The 21,085-nt window shown below is 41.2% G+C and overlaps 1 protein-coding gene across 2 annotated transcripts in view; it reads left to right on the forward strand.

Moving 5' to 3' along the window:
- The first annotated feature begins 14,875 nt into the window (after nt 1-14,875).
- SIK3 (SIK family kinase 3) overlaps nt 14,876-21,085 on the forward strand; it is a 101,470-nt gene continuing 95,260 nt past the window's right edge. For both annotated transcript variants that reach the window (XM_075190377.1, XM_075190379.1), the window contains exon 1: nt 14,876-15,089. In XM_075190377.1, the coding sequence (XP_075046478.1) occupies nt 14,937-15,089 (153 nt within the window). In that variant the 5' untranslated portion in view covers nt 14,876-14,936. The remainder of the gene's footprint in view (nt 15,090-21,085) is intronic.

The raw sequence follows: 21,085 nt of genomic DNA on the forward strand, positions 1-21,085 counted from the left end.
TGCTCTGTAGATCAAGGCACATTTGTGCAAATCAAGGAGCACGGCAGGTCCAAAGCTTCTTCTACAACCTGCTACGTCTTTAGTATAAAGATACTTATCAAGAACACAAACTACTAGTTATTATTTTTGGATGTGATTTAAATTTTCATTGTGGCTATACACACAGATGGCTCTATATAATGATGTTATCCCCTATGTACACAGCAGTAAAAAATTAAAGTATTAAAACAAATGGTTCTTTAATAAATTGGAATTATCCTGCAGAAACTGCATTATGTTCCTTTCCAATACACATCTACATGGTTAGACTTAAACCATATTCTCACTAAAGAAATGCTAAATAATAATCTACAGTCATTCCGAAAAGAAAAACAAAATCACTAGAAATATTTTTGATGTGATTTAGTATTGGGTGTCTTTATGGGATCCCTCGCCATTGATTTAGGGCATGTTTCACTAGTGTGCTTATACTAGTTATTTTTGGTCCTAATTTGAACCCCCGTCTGTAATGCTCATATTTGCTGACTCACATTGTTTGCCATGGACAGTGCCTTTCTGCTTTCTGCACCATTGTCTTAAAAATACCAACTAATTAGAAGTTCCTTTGCATGTGAATGGTTATCAAAGCCATCCAATCTGAGCAGGACTTAATAAGTAACGGTGATTCTCAAGGATTGTACTGGATGTCTTAGAAGATAGAAGTAAGAAGACAGAAGCAAAAGTGCAGAACAGAGAAAGTGGCAAGAAAAAGAGTTCAGGAAGATGAAAGAAGAGTTAAAGAATAACTCCATCAAAATGAAAAACTGTATTTTTGGTGGAATTAGGTAAATAAAAACATAACAGAACCTGCTGGGTCAGGGAAGCGCTGTCAAGTGAGTTTTAAGAATTTTATTCAGTTCACCTAACTGTACCCTAAACTAAATTTTCCTAAAAGATAAATGTGTTTTAAATAAGAGTAGTTGGGCTGGCAGTCTTTGATTTGACCCCTTAACCATTGCATAGGGAATGTGCATGGTGGCATTATTTCCAATTCGGGGGTCCTTCCTTATCCCCCAGCAACCAATAAGGCAACATGGAAGAACACTTGTACATTTCTTGTAAAAACCAGCAGAACCCATACTGATTATCCAAGGGTATGATTTCTATATTTAGAGTAAACCACATGATTTTATTACTTCTCGATTATGTAAGCCAACCCATGCTACCAGCTCAGGGGGCTATAGATATTGTAAGGTAAGGTCAGGTTACCTGTTTTAATTATTTTAAGTATTTTTAGGTACTGGGGGCAAGTGGAACTCTCCCTCCAAATGTAAGCCAAAAGTGTGAAGGACGAATCCCACTTGCCCTGCAGTAGAAGGGTACAAGAACCCCCCCTCTCTTTTTATCAGCAGCAATAAACATTGAAATATGTAGGAAAAAGGTGAGCTTAATTTCTTTTCTTCTTGCATGTTTCTTAGGTTATTCTAGTCTATGGTTTCATAGGCAAACCGAGAGGGGGTTTCCTAGTGCCTACAAACCCCCCTCCAAGCCTGGGGCACTGTATAATTGAGGTGTCTGGACCCTGCCCCCGCTTCACACGGCTCTGCTTGAAAAGGGAGAGCTGCGTGCACCTAACAATAGTGTACACAGCATTGCCCATGTATATTATGGGCATAGGAAGAGTTGGAGAGCAGCCAAGCACTGTCTAAAATTATAGCCACGCCCCCATGCATGCTGGTCACGCCCACCGGCGGCGTGGTGTGGAAACCCCCCTCTACAAATCCTGCGTTTGCCCCTGGGTTTAAAGGTTAGATTTTACCAAATTTGTATAATGTTGGGTTTAAAGGAACTTTATTACTTTTTTTTTTTACTGAAAAATGAATTTTTTTGTGGAGGCATATTGGAGATAGCATGTACAGATGTTAGCCCCTCTATTGTGCAAGTATTCAATTGCTTGCCCATGTTGGAAGTCCATGTTACCCAGGAATGGCAGGAATAATAAATTATAGTGGTCGAGGTCCCAATTGATTCTTATTTTCAGTCAATTAAGTATCTACATATGGCAGCTTGTTTGTATAATTTCATATTGGTGGTGTATATTTCACACTCCAGTTTGGATTTTTGTAATATGATTAAACTCGTTTTAAATTGTTGTTATCATGGTTTCATAGAAGTTATTGTGGTTTTGTTTTTTTTTAGATAATATTATTGGCAACACTGGATATAGTATCCATGGGAAAAGTGGTTATTTAAAAAAGATTAGCCTGGTCTGAGAATGAATTTGTAACTGTTGTCAGATGATCTACTGAAGGTTTTTTATGTTAAGCCTATAGCGTGTCAGAGATGTTAGGAATTAAAGTGAAATTGCAGATTTATGAAAATGTAGAATTATTTATTTCACTTTAAAACATGCAAACATTGACAGTGGTTGGGAGTAATTTGGATGGAGACTTATTTCAGGATTGCACACAGAGAATCAGAAAAAGAGCGAGTGAGGAACCCGGGATAGCTTGTGGGTAGCAGAGTGTCAGAAACTCACAGATAGCAGGACCAGAAACTCTGGGTTGCAGAAACAGGATTGCAGGACCAAAAACTCATGATGGCAGGAACAGGATCAGGACCAAATTTCCGGAACTGCAGCAGTGTGACCGCCAAGGCGCAACAATGATCTGGCCTTGATTCTAAGGAGAGCCAGAGTTTTAATGGGTCAGGCAATGGGTGCAATTCACTAACTGATGGAGAATGCAGCAGAGCTGATTAATCCAGAATACAGCAGCACGTCTGATTGGAGTAGGATATTACACCCACAAAGTCCACAATTAGCAGGGATCAGACTTTCAAGCCCTGACAAAGAGTGGGTATGTTTGGGCACTTGTATGCCAAAATATGTTTTGTGGTGGGTTGCCTATCGGTGACAAATTTTCTTGTCCAGTTAGGTTGGGCTGTCTTTCTCAAGCCATAGAAACCCTGATATGTCACCAAATTGTTTTATTTTATTCACTATCAATTGTAGGTTTTGTTTGGTTAATATTTGAGAGTCTGTAAAAGCCAATGAGCTTTACAGTGGAGTTGCCCATTTGAATGCCTTGAAATTTGTCCCAATATTGAAATCTATAGATTAGGAGCTTAAAAGGTAAATTTCATAGTAGTGGTTATAGAGGGCATCATTGGTGGGCACCTCTGGACATGTTAATATTTTCTCCTCTCTTGTCAATGATTATTAGGGAAGTAGTACGTTTGTTGTACAAGTATTTCATGAAATGTGAAAAGGACCAAAAGCACACATTTCTAATATACTTTGCGAGTGAAAACATGAAATATCATCAAATGTTTTTCCATGTCTGGGCTACGAATAATATTGAGGATAGTGGGACTATAATACAGCAGTAACAGGCAGACAAACAACTGAAATGCCAACAAGAGAAACACAGAGGAGAAAAAAACACCTATAATAATACCTAAGAAAATGCCTGATTGAGGTAATTAAGTTTGCAACACAAACATGTAACAGGAAGAGAGAGAGACATAAGAATTTAATCCCAAATTCAGACTGAGTTTTGCAAATTTACTTAAAGACTGGTGAAAACTGAATTTGGACCATTAACTTGGCACATACCTGGCCCAATAGGATATATATAGACAACATTATTTTTATTTGGAAATGTGATATGGGCGGCATGGTGGCTTAGTGGTACTTCTGCCTCACAGCACTGGGGGATCATGAGTTCAATTCCCGAGCATGGCCTTATCTGTGTGGATTTTGTATGGTTTGCGTGAGTTTCCTCCTGGCGCTCCTCTTTCCTCCCACACTAAAAAAAACATACTAGTAGGTTAATTGGCTGCTATTAAATTGACTTTAGTCTTTCTCGTTCTGTGTATGTGTATGTTAGGGAATTTAGACTGTAGGCTCCAACTGGGCAGGGACCAATGTGAGTGAGTTCTCTGTACAACGCTGCAGAATTAGCGGCGCTATAATGATGATTTGTCACTCTATCAACACGCGAGAACACACTGGGCCTGATTTATTAAGGAAAGTAAGTCAAAAAAATGAGTAAGTTTACTCCTGGAAACAATGTTTACTCCATGTCACAATGCAAGGGGTGCAAATTAGTTTATTATTTTGCACCTAAGGAAAATACTGCCTGTTTTTTCACGTAGCACACAAATACTTGATAGCTTTATTTTTACACTGAAATTTAAAGTTGATCTAAGACATGCCCTACCTTAACTATCAATCTGTCCCCACATTTTAAATTTAACTCCTCCTCCAATGCAGCATGGTTTTGCTAAGATGCAAAGTTACTCCTTTTTTTGCTTTGCTCTCATTAACAACAGGCCATGTGGGTTCACAAAACTGTAGACACTCCACTACTTTTGTGTAAACTAGGGGCACTTGAATAATATAATGACCACACTGTTCCACAGGCAAAAGCAGCCAATTGCTACAAAATACCTTTACTGCCTGAAGAGTGTAACCCAAAGAGAGCCCCCTTCATCACTGGCTATTGAGCTCTCTAGAATGATGGTTGAAGATCGATTGTTCCAGTTGTACAATAGCCTCTGTAAGATGTGGCCATGCACAACGTACTACCCACTGGACTTGACTTTTTTGTTTTAGCATTTTTGGAAATAGAAAAAACTTTTTAACTTGATGGGGTTCGGGGACTTTTGTAAAGCCATGATCACACTCCCCCATATTGATTTAACAAAAAGAGGGTCACTTTTGTGTAACAGAGAAGAATCTCTTTCAAACAAGGGTGTGCCTTTTTATTCCTTGTCTGGTAATCAATTATGTCACCAAACAAAAAATCCACAACATTTATGTAAATACAAGGGGTGGCTCTTTTAGAAACCACATTTCTGACTCCAGTTACATGCAGATGCGCCTACATTTCAATTATCGCCTGTTGATCACTCATGATCATCTGACAAAATAAACGCATATTTATGTAATGAAGTATTAACTTTATATTTGTATTCCTGGCATCCTTTGAGGCTAAGTTAAATGGGTTTCCACTCATGTCAGAAGTCCGACGGCTATTCAGAAATGTATGGAAATACCTATTTTTCAAGTGTTTACCCAACTTTAATATAGTAAGTACATAAATTTTGTAGAAAAATGTTGTCTATTATGCTAACGCCTGGAAACTATTGTGCATTCCATGCTTGATACAGTAGTTTATCTAGTTTCCTAAATGGTATGCCTTCCCCACCTTTTTGTTGTTTTTGTGTCTCTATGACCTTTGCAATTCACTCATCTCATTGAAAAAAAAAAACAATACACGCAAAACATGATAGTAGAACAGGAGGTGCCAGGAGTACACATGTGCAAAATCAACCCTCACAAATCAGGTACCATTCTAATCAGGAGACCTGCAGCTATTCAGCAAATTATGACAACCCCTTCTTTTGATCGATTTGCCAACTTTTTTTTAATAAGTGCATAAAAAAAAATATTTTCCCCTATGCACCACTTTTTGGGAAATTTATTGTAGTCTAGGGTTACAAAGAAATCAATGGTACTTTCTAGAAATACAAAGTCTTCTGAAAAAACTAATCATGCTTTGTGTGGGAATTACACAGAAAAAGTACTGTTATTGAAGCTGGAATGTGATGAGCCTTACTTAAAGTGCCCAAATAGGCTCAGTACGGGGTGAAGAAATGCCTTAGCATGGGTTAACGAGAATGGGCATTCTAAAGAGGATACAATGGTAATCTCAATGTCTGTGTATTTGTGTTTCATAAGGAAATTAAATTTAGTCAACTAATTTGTTTAGTCATAATTCTTTTATATTTCACAGCTGGGTGCTGCCTGGACAGTAAGGAAGGACATCCCAACAGTGAACTTAAGACAGTCCTTGACACTATTAATAGAGTTCCCTGAGTGTTTTAATATAGCTAACGAATTCCATTTTACAATTCCTTTTTTAATGGAAAAAGCATGCTCTCATCATGGAATCGGATAACTGCCACCAAGGAAAATGGGTTTATTTTTTCATAAACGCATATTGAAGAGGACAGAATGGATTTTGTATTCCAGCGCAGTGTGCCTCAGTGTATAACTGCCACCATTTGTATTTTTTTCCGTAAACAAAGATTAGGCAATAATGTCAGTGTTTTTTCTTGTATTTTCTACAACAGTTAAAAAACAGTTGTGACAATATGAGCTGGGTACAGGACTTTGTAGAACATTTCTGGTTCATGTTCTTCCAATATGTCAAATATTTGGTGTTAGATATTATACTTTTTTTTAAATTAAAAGTATTTATTAGATTTGTAAATTTTTAAAGAGTTGTACAAAAAAAAGGGTTAGGGAAGGGTGTTAAGGTATTTAGAAGGGAAGGAGGGGGTACATAGTGGGGAGAAACACAACAGTAGATCATGAAAATTGCATACATTCCTGAAAACATTGCGTTACTGTTATAGATAAATAGTTACCCTTGTTTATTTCACTAACGTCTTGGTTATGTATGTTTAGTACTTTCTGGAAACACTACAATATTGATTACAGAAAGTCAGCAGTAGGAACCTATTCAGTCCCCTCTGTTATATATACGTGCCAAATACACCATTTCACAAGTGGAGAGATAGCCGCTGTGGAATAGGTTACTCCCAGGGTATCCATTTCAAAGCTAAATTGTACTTTTCAAATGCTAGTGGGGCAGGTAATGGTTCTTTCATGCCTGTGCAATGGTTGCTCTGGCGGCTATAAGAACGTGTCTTAGCACATATCTATCCCATTGCGGGATGTGTAGCAAAAAACAAAAAAAGTTTTTATTGCAGTACCGTGTCGGACAGAAAAATCTATGTGATGTTGAATACTTTCGTTTTAAAAAAGACAAAAGTATTATAGGAGTGATACCTTTATTGGCTAACCCCATGGTTCCCAAAGTGTGCAGCTCCCAGGGGTGCCACGGTGCTGTCACAGTAGTGCTGCGGCCAGGAAGAGGGAAAAAAAAACAAAACAAAAAACACTTACCAATCCAGAGGTGCTCGGGACACAGCATCCTCCCTCCTCGCTTCTCACTGAATGTCAGGCGTGACATCATCACGCCCGACATTTAGTGACAAGCGGCAGGAGAAAGAAGGATGCTGGGTCCTGGGCGCCGCCAGATTGGTAAGTTTTTTTCCCTCTTCCTGGCCCTGGGATGCAGAGGGGGCAGAGTGAGAGGATGCAGAGGGGGCAAAGTGAGAGGAGGATGCAGAGGGGGCAGAGTGAGAGAAGGATGCAGAGGGGGCAGTGTGAGAGAAGGATGTAGAGGAGGGCAGAGTGAGAGTAGGATGCAGAGGGGGCAGAGTGAGAGGAGGATGCAGAGGGGGCAGAGTGAGAGAAGGATGCAGAGGGGGCAGAGTGAGAGGAGGATGCAGAGGGGGCAGAGTGAGGGTAGGATGCAGAGGGGGCAGAGTGAGAGAAGGATGCAGAGTGAGAGGAGGATGCAGAGAGAGCAGAGTGATAGGAGGATGCAGAGGGCACAGAGTGAGAGGAGAATGCAGAGGGGGCAGAGTGAGAGGAGGATGCAGAGGGGACAGAGTGAGAGGATGCAGAGGGGGCAGAGTGTGTGGATGCAGAGGCACAGAGTGTGTGGATGCAGAGGGGGCAGAGTGAGAGGATGCAGAGGGGGCAGAGTGAGTGGAGGATGCAGAGGGGGCAGAGTGAGAGGAGGATGCAGAGAGAGCAGAGTGATAGGAGGATGCAGAGGGCGCAGAGTGAGAGGAGGATGCAGAGGGGGCAGAGTGAAAGGAGGATGCAGAGGGGACAGAGTGAGAGGATGCAGAGGGGGCAGAGTGTGTGGATGCAGAGGCACAGAGTGTGTGGATGCAGAGGGGGCAGAGTGAGAGGATGCAGAGGGGGCATAGTGAGAGGATGCAGAGGGGGCAGAGTGAGAGGATGCAGAGGGGGCAGAGTGAGTGGATGCAGAGTGTGTGGATGCAGAGGGGGCAGAGTGAGAGGATGTAGAGGGGGCAGAGTGAGAGGATGAAGAGGGGGTAGAGTGAGGGGATGCAGAGGGGGCAGAGTGAGAGGATGATGCAGAGGGGCACAGAGTGGATTCAGGGGCACAGAGTGAATGGATGCAGGGGCACAGAGTGAGTGGATGCAGGGGCACAGTGTGTGGAGATGAAGGAGGGCACAGAGTGTGTGGAGATGAAGAAGGGCATAGAGTGTGTGGAGAATTTACTCCCCCATCTTTATTCACCCCTGTGATTTGTGAATAATTTACTCCCAGACGGGCATCGTAAGGTTTGCCTCACCTACTGCAGATACAGATTCTCCTCTTAATGGTTAATCAAGCATATTATAAATTCAATCCTATAATTCTTAGTAAAGAAAAAAAACTTAGGATTGAGATCACCTCTTCATAAACTGCATACATCTGTGTTAGGACAATCAATGATAAAAATATTAAATGTACAAGAGAAAGCTCAATACTTACAATTTACATTTTACTTTCACTAGCACATAATTGCATCTATTATTTTGAATGAATTACCAATAGAGATTTTGATTTTAAATCTAGGGGATAATTATTAGATGTCATTTGTAAATAACATCTGCTCATGCACTAAACATATTAACTCCTTGTATTCAATTATATAGATGTCACCAGAATTGGAGGTCTGTATTATATAATAGCCACCAGAAATGGTGGTAGTGACAGTGATGTACCCCCTCATCTCTGTTGGTAAAAGAGTGCCTGTGTCACTGTGGAGTGTTGGTGTACTATCAGTATGGCCTTGGAGGTGTAGTTCATTTTCCTCCACAGCCCCACCACCCTTTCCTGTAATTCTTTATCCCCATCTTTCTCTTTATCACATCTCACCTCACCCTTAACCATCATTCCCAAGCAATGTAATTCATTACCCCCTTTATTACCCACCTATCACTGTTAATTAACCTTATTACCCACCCTCTTCCTCACTCCTTCCTTCCTTATTCCCTGACTTTTCTCTCACCTTACATAGTAGAAGTGGTGGGTAGAGAAGCACCTGACAACTATGCTGCAGATATCTACATAGGTAGGTCATGAGTTGGAAACGTGTTGCACAGTGATGAGGTCACTGCAACACTGGATCCCAGTCTATCAGTACCTGCGAGCTGCAGCATCATGTGATCACAAGCAACGAGGCACTACTGCTCCTCTATCTGCTTCCACTGTGTAATGAAAGAGGAGAGGTGGGGACAGCAGGACAACACACCTGTTGTGTTGCATGTTTTTAATTTGTTGTCCCGCCCCCATTTTTTTACCAATAAATTGGTATTCATATTACAACAGTGGGATGCAAGGGTACTAAATTTGTACACGTTACAGCACAAGGTGCATATATTACTCTGTTGATCACATTAGTTATTAATCATGTTACAGACCTAGTTAGAATTGGCATAGAGCAGGGCTTGGCAACCTTTTTCTATTAGTGTGCCGGCTAAAATCTAGTCAAGCTCAGGTGTGCCAGTTGGACATGTGTATATATAAGTAATGCCCCAGTTCAAATTATGCCACTTAGTTGAGTCCCAAATTCATATCATGCCTCATAATTGTGCCACAAATTCATATCATGCCTCACAGTTGTGCCCACAATTCATATCATGCCACATTATAGTGCCCACAATTCATATCATGCCAAATAGTTGTGCCCCCACATTCATACCATGCCTTATAGTTGTGGCCAAAATTCATATCATGCCACATAATTGTGCCCCAATTCATATCATGCCACATAATTGTGCCCCAATTCATATCATACCACATAGTTGTGCCCCCAAATCATATCATGCCACATAGTTGTGCGTCAAATCATAGTATGCCACATAGTTGTGCCCCCAAATCATAGTATGCCACATAGTTGTGCCCCCAAATCATAGTATGCCACATAGCTGTCCCCCTATACATAGTATGCCAATTAGATGTGCCCATCAATTTTAGTGCTGCTCTTACTTACCTTTGGAGACATGTCTTCAGTTCCAGACATCTGGGAGCTGCTTAAGTAAAGCAGCCGATGACAGCTGTCATTGGCTGCTTTACTGAAGCAGCCGCAGCATCGGCGTGACAGACAGAAGTGGTCCACGTGCCACGTCTGGCACACATGCCTGAGGTAGCTGACCCCTGGCATAGAGTGTTAGTAACAGTGGTCGCAGTGAGCTGGTATACAGTGCTATGCCATACCTTCACTTATTCTACCAGGTTCATTGTAACACTATCAAAGTCCATTCATTGCATCATTGCGTATCAGTTCTATAGTACAGAACAGCACAGCAAGCATGTAGAAACCACCCCTATAAATCCAGCACTTTCCCCTGTCTTATGTTTCTATTCAGTATACTGGAATATCGGGGCCCTATTTGGAAAAAAGACAGGTACATAAAATTTAGGAATCCCCAAACAACCCGGGTTTAAATCAACAGCACCCCCTATAATAATTAGGTCTCCCTCCCTGCAACCAGACCAAAATATGAAATGAAATAAAATTAATAGTATTCACATTTAATAATAGAACTATTTTCCCCATTCTGCCCCGACATTAAATTAGTAGTGTAAACATTTAATAAATAAACTTATTACGTTCCCCCCCAAACAGCCCAAAAACAAATTAATAGCATTTACATGTAATAAATAAACCCATTTCCCAAAACCATTTCCAACATAAAATAATTCATATTCACATTTAAAAAATAGCCCTCCTTCTCCCCAAACCCAACCCCAGATGAAATACCCCACCATGACTGCACAAATAAATTAATAGCACCCGCCATTAACTAATAGCCCCCACCCAAACTCCACCATTAAATTAATAGCTGACCTCCTTCCTACATTACATTAAGGGGCGCATTTGTACCGTCAGAGACACAGCTCTGCTGTGATCAATTAGATTAATTAAATTAAAATATTGTGAAGGTGGAAACCACATTTAACAATGAAAAATCGCAGAGTGGCTCTTACAATGATTAATTTGATAAACATTTAGTCACATCAATTGATATTAATATACAATTTTTTTTTATTTCTGCTCATTTTGTACCATTGGGGAGTTCCATACCCATATAAATGTGTGTAGCAATATCAGAATAAAAGCGTGACAGTTTTGATGGAGCAGGGCAAGCAGGTGAGTTCATTGTAGATTTATATGCCCACATGCAGAAAATATTCTGATGATTATATGCAGGGCTCAAGAGATGTCATTTGTTGCCTAAATGGACTACACTGTGTCAGAAGAAGGATTTCTAATAAAGGAACTAGAGATCTTGCATACTTTAGAGAATGAATAGACCACTGTTGTTTTAGAGCCTGCAGTGCTCAGGGCCATCTTAACAACATTACGGGCCCCTGGGCAAAGCAGTGCCCTGGGGCGCTACCTACACAACCACTCACAGGAATACAAATGTAAATTATCAATAAAATTAAGTTTATATATATTGTTACCTGCAAAAAAATGTCAGTGTTTAAACATTAAAAAACATGCTGTACTACAGAGATTAATCCAAATATTTTTTTTACAATATCTTGCCAAGTGAAAAAGAAAATATCCGACTATGCCAAAATGTTCACAATAATCACCAAACTCTTCTCTTACCTTGCTGCTGTATCCAGGAGAGGAGGTTTCAAAGAGCTACATATAGTCTCCTCGCAGTACTTCACAATCGCTGTGGCGGGAACTGTTGAAGTGGGGATAAAAAAAAGTCATAAATGGCCAACATACCCATAACACCACTCCACATGCTATCAAACCTAACTAAATGCCCCTTGCAGGCCCATCAGATCTCTCCATATGCCCCTTACATCCACATCAGCTGCCTTTTTTCTCCATAATGTATCAGACACTGTGCCCTCCATTATGCTCCTGTTTGACCCCCTTCATCATGCTTCTGGTCTGTCCCTGTACCTGATACTGTGCCCTCCATTATTTTCCTATTTGCCCCCTTCATTATGCTTCTGTTCCCCTGCCTCTGTATCAGATAATGTACCCTCCATTATTCCTCTATTTGTCCCCCTTCCCTTACCTTTCTATTACCTTCTTCTCTTCTTTTTATCATCATCATCATCTATTTATTTATATAGCTCCACTAATTCTGCAGCGCTGTACAGAGAACTCATTCACATCAGTCCCTGCCCCATTGGAGCTTACAGTCTAAATTCCCTAACACACACGTCAATTTGTTAGCAGCCAATTAAACTACTAGTATGTTTTGGAGTGTGGGAGGAAACTGAAGCACCTGGAGGAAACCCATGCAAACACCGGGAGAACATACAAACTCCACACAGATAAGACCATGGTCGGGAATTGAACTCATGACTTCAGTGTTGTAAGGCAGAAGTGCTCACCACTAAGCCACCGTGCTGCCCCTTCTTTTCTGTTGTCTTTCTTCCTCGCTTACTTGTCTGTTGCGTTGTGGCTCCTCCGTGCTGCTCTCCTCACTCAAAATGCCGAGCGTGATGACGTCATGCCCGACATTCAGTGCCAGCGCAGCACAGAGGAGGAGAACAGTGAGGGAGCCAGATCGCCACTGCATGACCGCAAAAGGGTAAGGTTTTTTTTTTCAGAGCTTAGTTCGGAGCCCTGCCTATGGGGTCCCCTTGACCGAGGGGCCCCCGGGCAGTTGCCCAGCATGCCCAATGGGAAAGACAGCCCTGGCAGTGCTCCTTTCTGGGGTGGAGGCTGAAGACTGGAAGTGGAACTACTGCCACATTCCTGCTAAAAGTCCTAATTTTTATGGAGCAGCTCAGATTTTCAGCATTCTATAGGAGTGTGGCCTACATAAAAAAAGAGACATAGGAAATTATTTGTGGCTTGGGTTGATTGGGGATCATTTTGGTTAAATCATAGGCATGATTTAATTTGTCTTAGTAATGTTGGCAGGTAATATAAGCTGCAACCGCTGCTATATACCTGTATGCTGGCAGAAACACAGAATTTGAAGTAGCAGATGATTTGACAACCTTTGTTTCCTGTCAGTGTCAGCACTTTTCTGTCAAAAACGTCCAACAACCACCTCCTCTGGCTGACACACACACACACTTTACTTACCTTATGCCTGGAAGGCAGCGCGGCTCTTCTCTGCTTCACATTGTCATCTGCGCGGCAGCTACAAAAGTCCAGAAGGCTCAAAAAAAGAAAGAAGCAAAAGCATCCTCGCGGGACCCTGTGTTGCGACAATTGGGAACAGCAAAAGAGGCATATTGAGCCTGGTCCGGGGCACGTGCCCCTGATGCCCCCTCCCCCCCTTAATCCAACCCTGGGTTAAGTGCTGCATATTGCATATTGGTCCAGCCAGATTGTAAAGGTAAAAAGTGCTTTGTGGGCTATATGATTCATCACACAATGATGGTCAGGGGGTCAGAGGGTTGTTGTCCTGTGTGAACTGTGTGAAGGGCGGTAATAGAATCACCTAGTGAGGTTAAGAGGATGGTTGAATTTTGTAAGCTTACCTAAAGAGGAGGGTTTTCAGAGAACATTTGAAGACCAGTCAGATCTACAGATCAGAGGCTCTGAGCCAAGCACTGTTGGAGGTGTATTTACTAATCACCACAGAATATGAATGAAACTTTTCAATCCTCATCGCATAGAAGGGGATTGAAGAGTTTCTCATATGAATTTAAAAAATCAACACAGGAACAGCCTGTGAAGATCAACACTTACCTTTCACTTGGGTCTTCTCTTCTCCTCCCTGTGCAGTGCTGCTCGCCCCTCTTTCAATCCCTGTGCACATGTGCCGACCGGTAAACTCGGGCATGCACACAGAGATTCCAGAATGAAGGAACCTGAGGCATGTGATGGAGGGATCACATGATCCCTTTACACAGACGCTGTGCAGCTCTGCTCTTCGGAGCAGAGCTGTTTTCAGTGAAAGTTTTCAATCATGGTAATGTACTCCAGCTTCAGATGGCGCCAGCTTCAGATGGCGCACATTAACATGATTGAAAACTAAGTATCGGTCATTGGTACATAGCGTTACTGAGCACTTCCCATACACTGTTATGAGGAGTGCTCAGTAAAACGATGAGAGAAGCAAAGCAGCAGATATCTGAGATAATCTGCTGCAATGCTAGAATAATACATAGTAATTTAGTGGTAAATCCCCTAAAACAACAGTTTTCGGGGATTTACTTCTAAATTACAGGGGGGAGATCTTTGATAAATAGGCCCCTTGGAAAGAAGTAGAATCGTTGTTTTGGGAAAAATAAATAAGTGTAAGGAGCTCTAATAGATGGACACTTAGAGATATGGGGCCTGATTCATTAAGGATCTTAAATGTAGAGGATCCTTATTTCAGTCTCCTTGACAAAACCATGTTACATTGCAAGGGGTGCAAATGAGTGTTCTGTTTTGCACATAAGTTAAATACTGACTGTTTTTTCATGTAATATCAACTTTAAATTTCAGTGTACAAACAAGCTATCAAGTATTTGTGTGTTACATGAAAAACAGGCAGTATTTAACTTGTGTGCAAAACAAAATAATAATTTGCACCCATTGCATTGTAACATGGTTTTGTCCATGAGACTGAAATAAGAAGTTTCTCAAGTTAAGATCCTTAATGAATCAGGACCCATGGTCAATGGCTCCATCTCTGATATTGCGGAGTCAATATCAGTGTTGCCAACTCTGAAAATGAGGATGGACAGGTTCATAACCATAAACTTCGCTTTAATTTAACTATCAGTAACTTTAATGATTAATGTTAAAATGTTCTTTTACTAGCAACAGATTCAATTATATCTGTTTTCCTAACCTACACCGCCTCATAGTCAGACTATGTACAGAGAGCCCCACTGGGCTCTGTCACTCAGCAATACTGGTCTGAAGAGTGAGGCTCCTCCCCTTTCCTGACACACTCACTCTCACTCCCGCCCGCTCTGCTGGTCTCGTCAGCGGCTCCCGCCCCCTCGCTCTGCCGTCAGCAAGCCCCGCCTCCGTGACGTCAGGCCGCGGTGTCCGCCGGTCAGACCGGGACTCGCTCGCACAAGATGGCGGCCACAGTGCCCGGGGGCACCGGGACCCAACTCCCGCCGCACCGCTCGGCCCCGGCTCGGATTGGGTACTATGACATAGAAAGGACAATCGGCAAGGGCAACTTTGCGGTGGTGAAACTGGCCACGCACATCGTGACACGGGCAAAGGTAACCGGGAGTGGAGGGATGTCGTACGGTGACACCGGGGTACAGCAGCTTGTTGTCTGTGTGAGGCGGCTGGTAACCTGGGCAGGGGGGACTGGAGGAAACTGTCAGGGGAGGGCGTGGGGAATGCGGGGGACATCCCGCCGGCCACATAGAGGGGCGATCAGGCAGGATGGGGTCAGGAGGGAGCGGGGGAATCATGCGGGGGACTGAGCACATCCTCAATAGGCCGATTCATCTGGGGAACAACCAGGGGGATCCCAGTGGGGGGAAAGTGTGACGCTGCCAGTCTGGTTACTCAGGTGAACATAGAACCTGCGGCTTCTGTAACGGGCTGCGAGCAGTGCCGGGGACAGACCTCATCGGCCAGGTGTTATCTTGTCACATGTAGATAAGCCAGAAGGTGTGTGAGATGTCACCTGGATAATGGGAACACTGTCATTTCTGCTCTCTTTTTCCATTACCTTACTATGTCCTCTCACTTGTGGTGGTCTGCCAGTGGAGAGGGTTGTAAACCTTAGTTCTCTGTATCCCTGCTCAAGTAGACAGCACTGTGTACCCTGCTCCCAGCTCTGTGACAGGTAGTGTCTCCATCCTCTTGCAGTGATCAATAGGATACAATATGTGTAAACACACACCTTTGTTTAATTTATTTACCCACAGATGCTTAATCTGTATGTCACTTTATGTGGTGTTTGTCTATTCCTTTGTAACCCTTATTGTATGTGTGTGTGTGTGTATATATATATATATATATATATATATATATATATATATATATATATATATTTATATATATAACTGATTTGCTTGCTTGTATAGTTTGAGAGAGAAAAAGCCTGTGTGAGCTTTGCAGCTTATTGATATTGGCTGTAAATGTATACTGGTTGCTGATGATGAATGTAGATTTGTGGGGTAAAAGATGGCTGTTTTGAGGTATATGGTTCATTGATAGTGGGTACATATACTTCAGCGCTGTGGCATGGCCTTTTTGGTTTCCACATCTGATGTAACACATGTATTGGCTGTTTTCCTAAGAGAAGAGAGGAACCATGTTGACTGCAGATCCTTATTTTGTTTTTTGTTTTCTTTTGTTGGTAAGGAATTGATAAAAGTAAATCAAGGCTGGATAAATCCATGGGGCCATATAGCCTTTTCACCTTTAGAATAAACAAAAACTCCTTCTGATCCTGCAGTATTGAATAGACTATAGCATGGATGGAATATATTTCCTGCTTTATATAAGCCAAGTCTGTTTTCCAAAACATGGGGAGCCCTGGGTGGTTCATTACATCCTGAGACTTTTTTTGAGGAATGGCATCTCTTGGATTGTAAAAACTCCCTCCTGCCCCCTGTTATGGAAAATAAAGATCTGAGGAGCTCTTTAGCAGGTATCATTTTTTTTTTCATCTTCTTGCTACTACTGTGTTGTAGTAGTACCTGTTAAGTGATCACACTATGCAACATTCTTTTGATCCTTCAATAAACACTTTGGGTGACAAAAAACAAAACACAAACACTCTATTGTTGGCATCTAGTTTTTTTTTTAAACATTTTTATTAATGTCTTCCATTGTTACTTAAACAATACTGCTAGCGCATAGATTTTACTCTGGGGAATTATCTTATTTTCCATTGAAATTTATCAGTGCAGTACAGTACATTTCTTTAGTATTGAAATAACATTTCTCAGTGAAAGTCAGCCATTTTCTGATTGGCCATCGTTGATCAGGCTAGGAAAAGTATTGATGAAGCTCGTCCTTGAGCAGCTAAGCTGCTCTTGTTTGGTAATACACTTCAAGCAGTGTTTAGGACTTGCTCATCTTTGTCTAGCTGTATTTCTGAGCAGAATACACATGACTTGTGTACCTTTATTATAACATTTATTACATTTAAATTTGATTTCTGTAAGTATCTCATTTTACAGATTATTGCCATCATTTTGATATGAAGTTGCTTTTTGCAAGTATTTTGTTCAACTTATGGATATTTGCTATACTCTCTTTTTGTAGCCTTTCTATGCAGGGTTTTCAGCTGGGACTTTGAGAAAAACCCCAGTGAAAATGGCTACATGGAGCAGCCCCTGGGGGCTCTGGTGAACTTTTCACCTTGCTTGGGCATGCTGCTTTAAAGTGTACCTGTCAACTACACATAGTGAATGCATCAAATTGTTGATGTATTCAGCCTACCAGTGTGCTTGAAATCAGTGACATCATTGAGGTGCTTACCTGGCTTATTTGTGATGCTAGAGTTCTATTCTTAGGGGCATATTCAGTTGTTGGAGTTACACGGAAAAGTAACGCAGCGTGCGCACTATTACCATCATTATGGTAATAGTGTCTGTTATTACGGTACCTTTCACACTGAATTTCAGCTCGCAGCTCAGGGCTTAGTTGTACCGTAATAACGGTAATACTTTTAACGCTGTAGGAAAATCAAACAATTGAATATGCCCCTTAAAGTACTTATTTCTAGTGAATAATGTCTATACTGTGTGTAGATTATAGCTTCAATTTAAAGTTTCCAGCTCTATTTCACATCTGTATGTTTTTCTCTTAGCAGTTTTTGCTGTATACATATATAATGCAGTAGACATGCTATTTATTAACTTTTATTTATAGAGCAGCGGCATAATATGCAGCTCTGTACATTGAGGGTATCGTGATACTAACAAAACTTGTGCAATAACATGAAAAAAGAAAGTTAGATTGCCCTTGCAATCTGAGAGGTGACAATTGAAGCTGCTCAGGAAAGTGTATGTAGCTACTGGTTAGACAGAAGCGTTATCAGCCACCAATTTAAAGCAGCCATTGGCAACAGTGGTGCGGTATGGTTGGAATGAGGAGAGACAGTGAAAGTTGGAGACATGAAATTGAAAGTTACGTAAGTAGTTGATGCCACTAAGGCGACTGCTAAGATCAAGAAAAGGAGTTTGACCATTCATTGGTGATCTGTTTGCCAGAATTCCCAGAGAAGAGGGTGCAGCGCTAGTCCTGGCCTGATTAGGGCTCTAACAATTAAACTCTGGTGTTGGGCTTGAGGAAACTTAGGGAGCAGAATTCGGACTAACTGCTGCCCAATGTTGTAATCCTGATCAAATGGTATGCTAAACCACTAGACCATTAACTGCTCTTAATTATGGAGCTGTAATTTCATGGACTGGTGTAAATAAAGTATAATCTAGACTGAATGCTGCATCAAATAGCTAACCATACCAGGTACTTTCTAGGGCACAGCAGGCCAGTAAGGTTTCCTAAGAATCGTCTGCCAAATATACGCCAGAGCACTGGGTGAAGCATCCAAACAGGAAAGGCAACACTGATTATGGCTGAGTTTAACTAGTAGTCTAGTAGATCCTTGGTGCAATGACTGCCATCCACACAACAGTTATATGTACCTTTACTTGGTCTTAGAGGTGTTTCTCCCTGCTTATTTGTTTCGTTAATTGGTTTAATATTTTGTCAACTTCATGCATTGTTGTTAATAAGACTTATACTTATTTTTTTATGTGCACTCCGTGCATAGGGATTTATCGGGGTATCTCTCATGCTTTGCTTTTTGTTTATTCTATATAGTAAGCATCTCCTATTGAGTTGTTATTGGCTATTACTTATAGAGATGATGTGTGCTATGCTTTTATTTCATGAACCGCACAAGGGGAGACCACATTTTGGTTTGTAAAATGGAATTTGGTCATTTTCCATGTAAAAAACATCCAATTCAGTGTGTACTATTGTATTTGGAGCAGGAAGTAAAAGTGAAATACACTGATTATGTAGTAATGTTTTCCTTAAATGGACAGTAAAAATAGTGGCCTTTGTATAGAAATATGATTTTTTTTTTCCTTTAAAGGAAAATATGAGAAACCTTCATGGAAAGAAATGGCAAAGGCTACACTTACATGGATTTTCAATGTCCCCCAGGTTCCTAAGGAAATAACTTTTTGTAGGACAATAGATTTTAAATGCTACATCTCATTAATACATGCCATTAAGCACTTTATTACAGGCTATGGTCATGAATCATTCTCTTCAAATGTTCTGTGTCTGCTGAGTACTTGTCAGCTGCTGTTGTTTGCAGAGTATATGGGTGTAGATACAACTGTCATGTGCTGGAGGATGCTATTGAGAATACGTTAGACCCAAAAAAGAACAAATCTGTCTAAACGGATTCAATTCAGTCCACTAGTGTACTTAAATATCAAATAACTTAATGTAAATGCTTGCTGAAGTAGGCCCTTCTTTTGGAAAGATTGAAGTCCTTAAAAAAGAGTACCCAAGGTGACTTGACACTGATGCCTTGAATATGAATGCATTCCGAAGCCCTGTCACTGATTTGAAAGATCTGGTCAAGAGAAAAGCCAGGATTTCTACAAGGGGGTTTCCACACCTCTAGAGTGGGCATGGCCATGATGTTAGGGGCGTGGTTTTAATTTTAGCCGGTGCTTGGCTGCATTCCAAACCCTTCCTCTACTTCAAATACACAGGCAATGCTTCATGCACTACTGTTGAGTGCACACAGCTCCCCCTTCATGAGGAGAGCAGCGAGAAGTTTGGCATACTGCCCAAATGTCCTTACAGTCAGCACAAAGTTTTGACTGAGCAGGACATTCACCCAAATCCGGACTGCCCCACTAGAATTTGGATTGTTGGCCTACTGCCTTTCTCGCAGCTTTCACTACCTGTGGCTGTTTGTTTCTTAAGCTCAGTTGCTGCTTGCCTGGGTCCTGGAATGTTGGGGCTCTGTTTGGAAAAAGCATAGGCACATGACATATGGGAAGCCTAGCAATGAGCGAACACTCTACCTTTCCCTCTGCCCAACCAGCGTTGACATTAAATCAAAAGGACTCACAATTATTAATTAGGCTTCCCTCCCTGAAACCAGGCACATTAAATTAATAACATTCAAATTTAATAAATAGACAGGTTTTCCACCCAACCAGATCCCACATTAATGGCATAAGAATAAATAAATAGAATATTTTTTTCCAAACATGCCTTAACGTTCAATTAATAGCCCCAGACCCTCCCAGCATTAAACCAAAAGTCCCTTTACCCTACCAATAAATTAACATCTACTATTAAATGATTATCCCCCACTCTTGCCATTTATTTTGCTAGTAAACAGTTTGGTGAGAAAAAAAAATTGCCTAGCAATTTTAGTTTTAAATATTTGTTGTATCTTAAATGAGTACAATAGTTACAAGTTCATGCAATATTTTACTGCATACAACAAGTCTTTTTGCATATGTTTTGATATGGTCTGGAAAGGATGTGTAATATAGGATCTACCAAGCGTCATTTACTGACATTGCAGCAGTATGTCTCGCATTATCCTGCAAAAACCTGCAGTACTATATTCAGCTGTATACAGTGCTTCAGGCAGCAGTAACAATTTTCAATCACAGCATCTTTATTTGGATGTTTGAAAGTGAAACATGGTAAGGGGTCTGAGTGTTGGTGCAAGCTGAGCCTGGAGAAATAAACTTGGGGCCAAATAAGAGATGTATTCCCTGGAATACCAACCAATACCCTCTTTAAGAGAATGCTGAGCTCCATACGGACATTCTATCTCCAAAAGACCCTGAAAGCTTTCACTGGTGGATTCCATTCTTTCATGTCACTGGACACCACAGTCACTGGACCGCCACATTCTTCATTGCCACTTCTCCATTACAATTACGGCACTGGAAGCTGGACACTCCCAAGGGAGGTAGAGATCTGTAAGATTCGTGGTCCAGAGAGTCAAAAAAGGACTCTCAAAGTGGTCATATTCAGCACACAGAGTGTTTGTGTTAGAGGAACTATGGCTTCCATGAATTTGTAAGAGGTGAGGTGACGATTTGTCATACTTGTGTGTGCTTTATGTTTTCTTGTTTGTATTATGTTGCTATGTTTTTAGTCACTTCATCAGCTGGTATTAGGGTAATCTACTAAGTAAAATGAGGATTTCTCTGTCCTGTTAAGTTGGCTTGATGAAATGAAGACTAAAATGGCAACT

The sequence above is a fragment of the Mixophyes fleayi genome, chromosome 11 (assembly GCF_038048845.1).
Source record: "Mixophyes fleayi isolate aMixFle1 chromosome 11, aMixFle1.hap1, whole genome shotgun sequence".
Lineage (NCBI taxonomy): Eukaryota > Metazoa > Chordata > Amphibia > Anura > Limnodynastidae > Mixophyes > Mixophyes fleayi.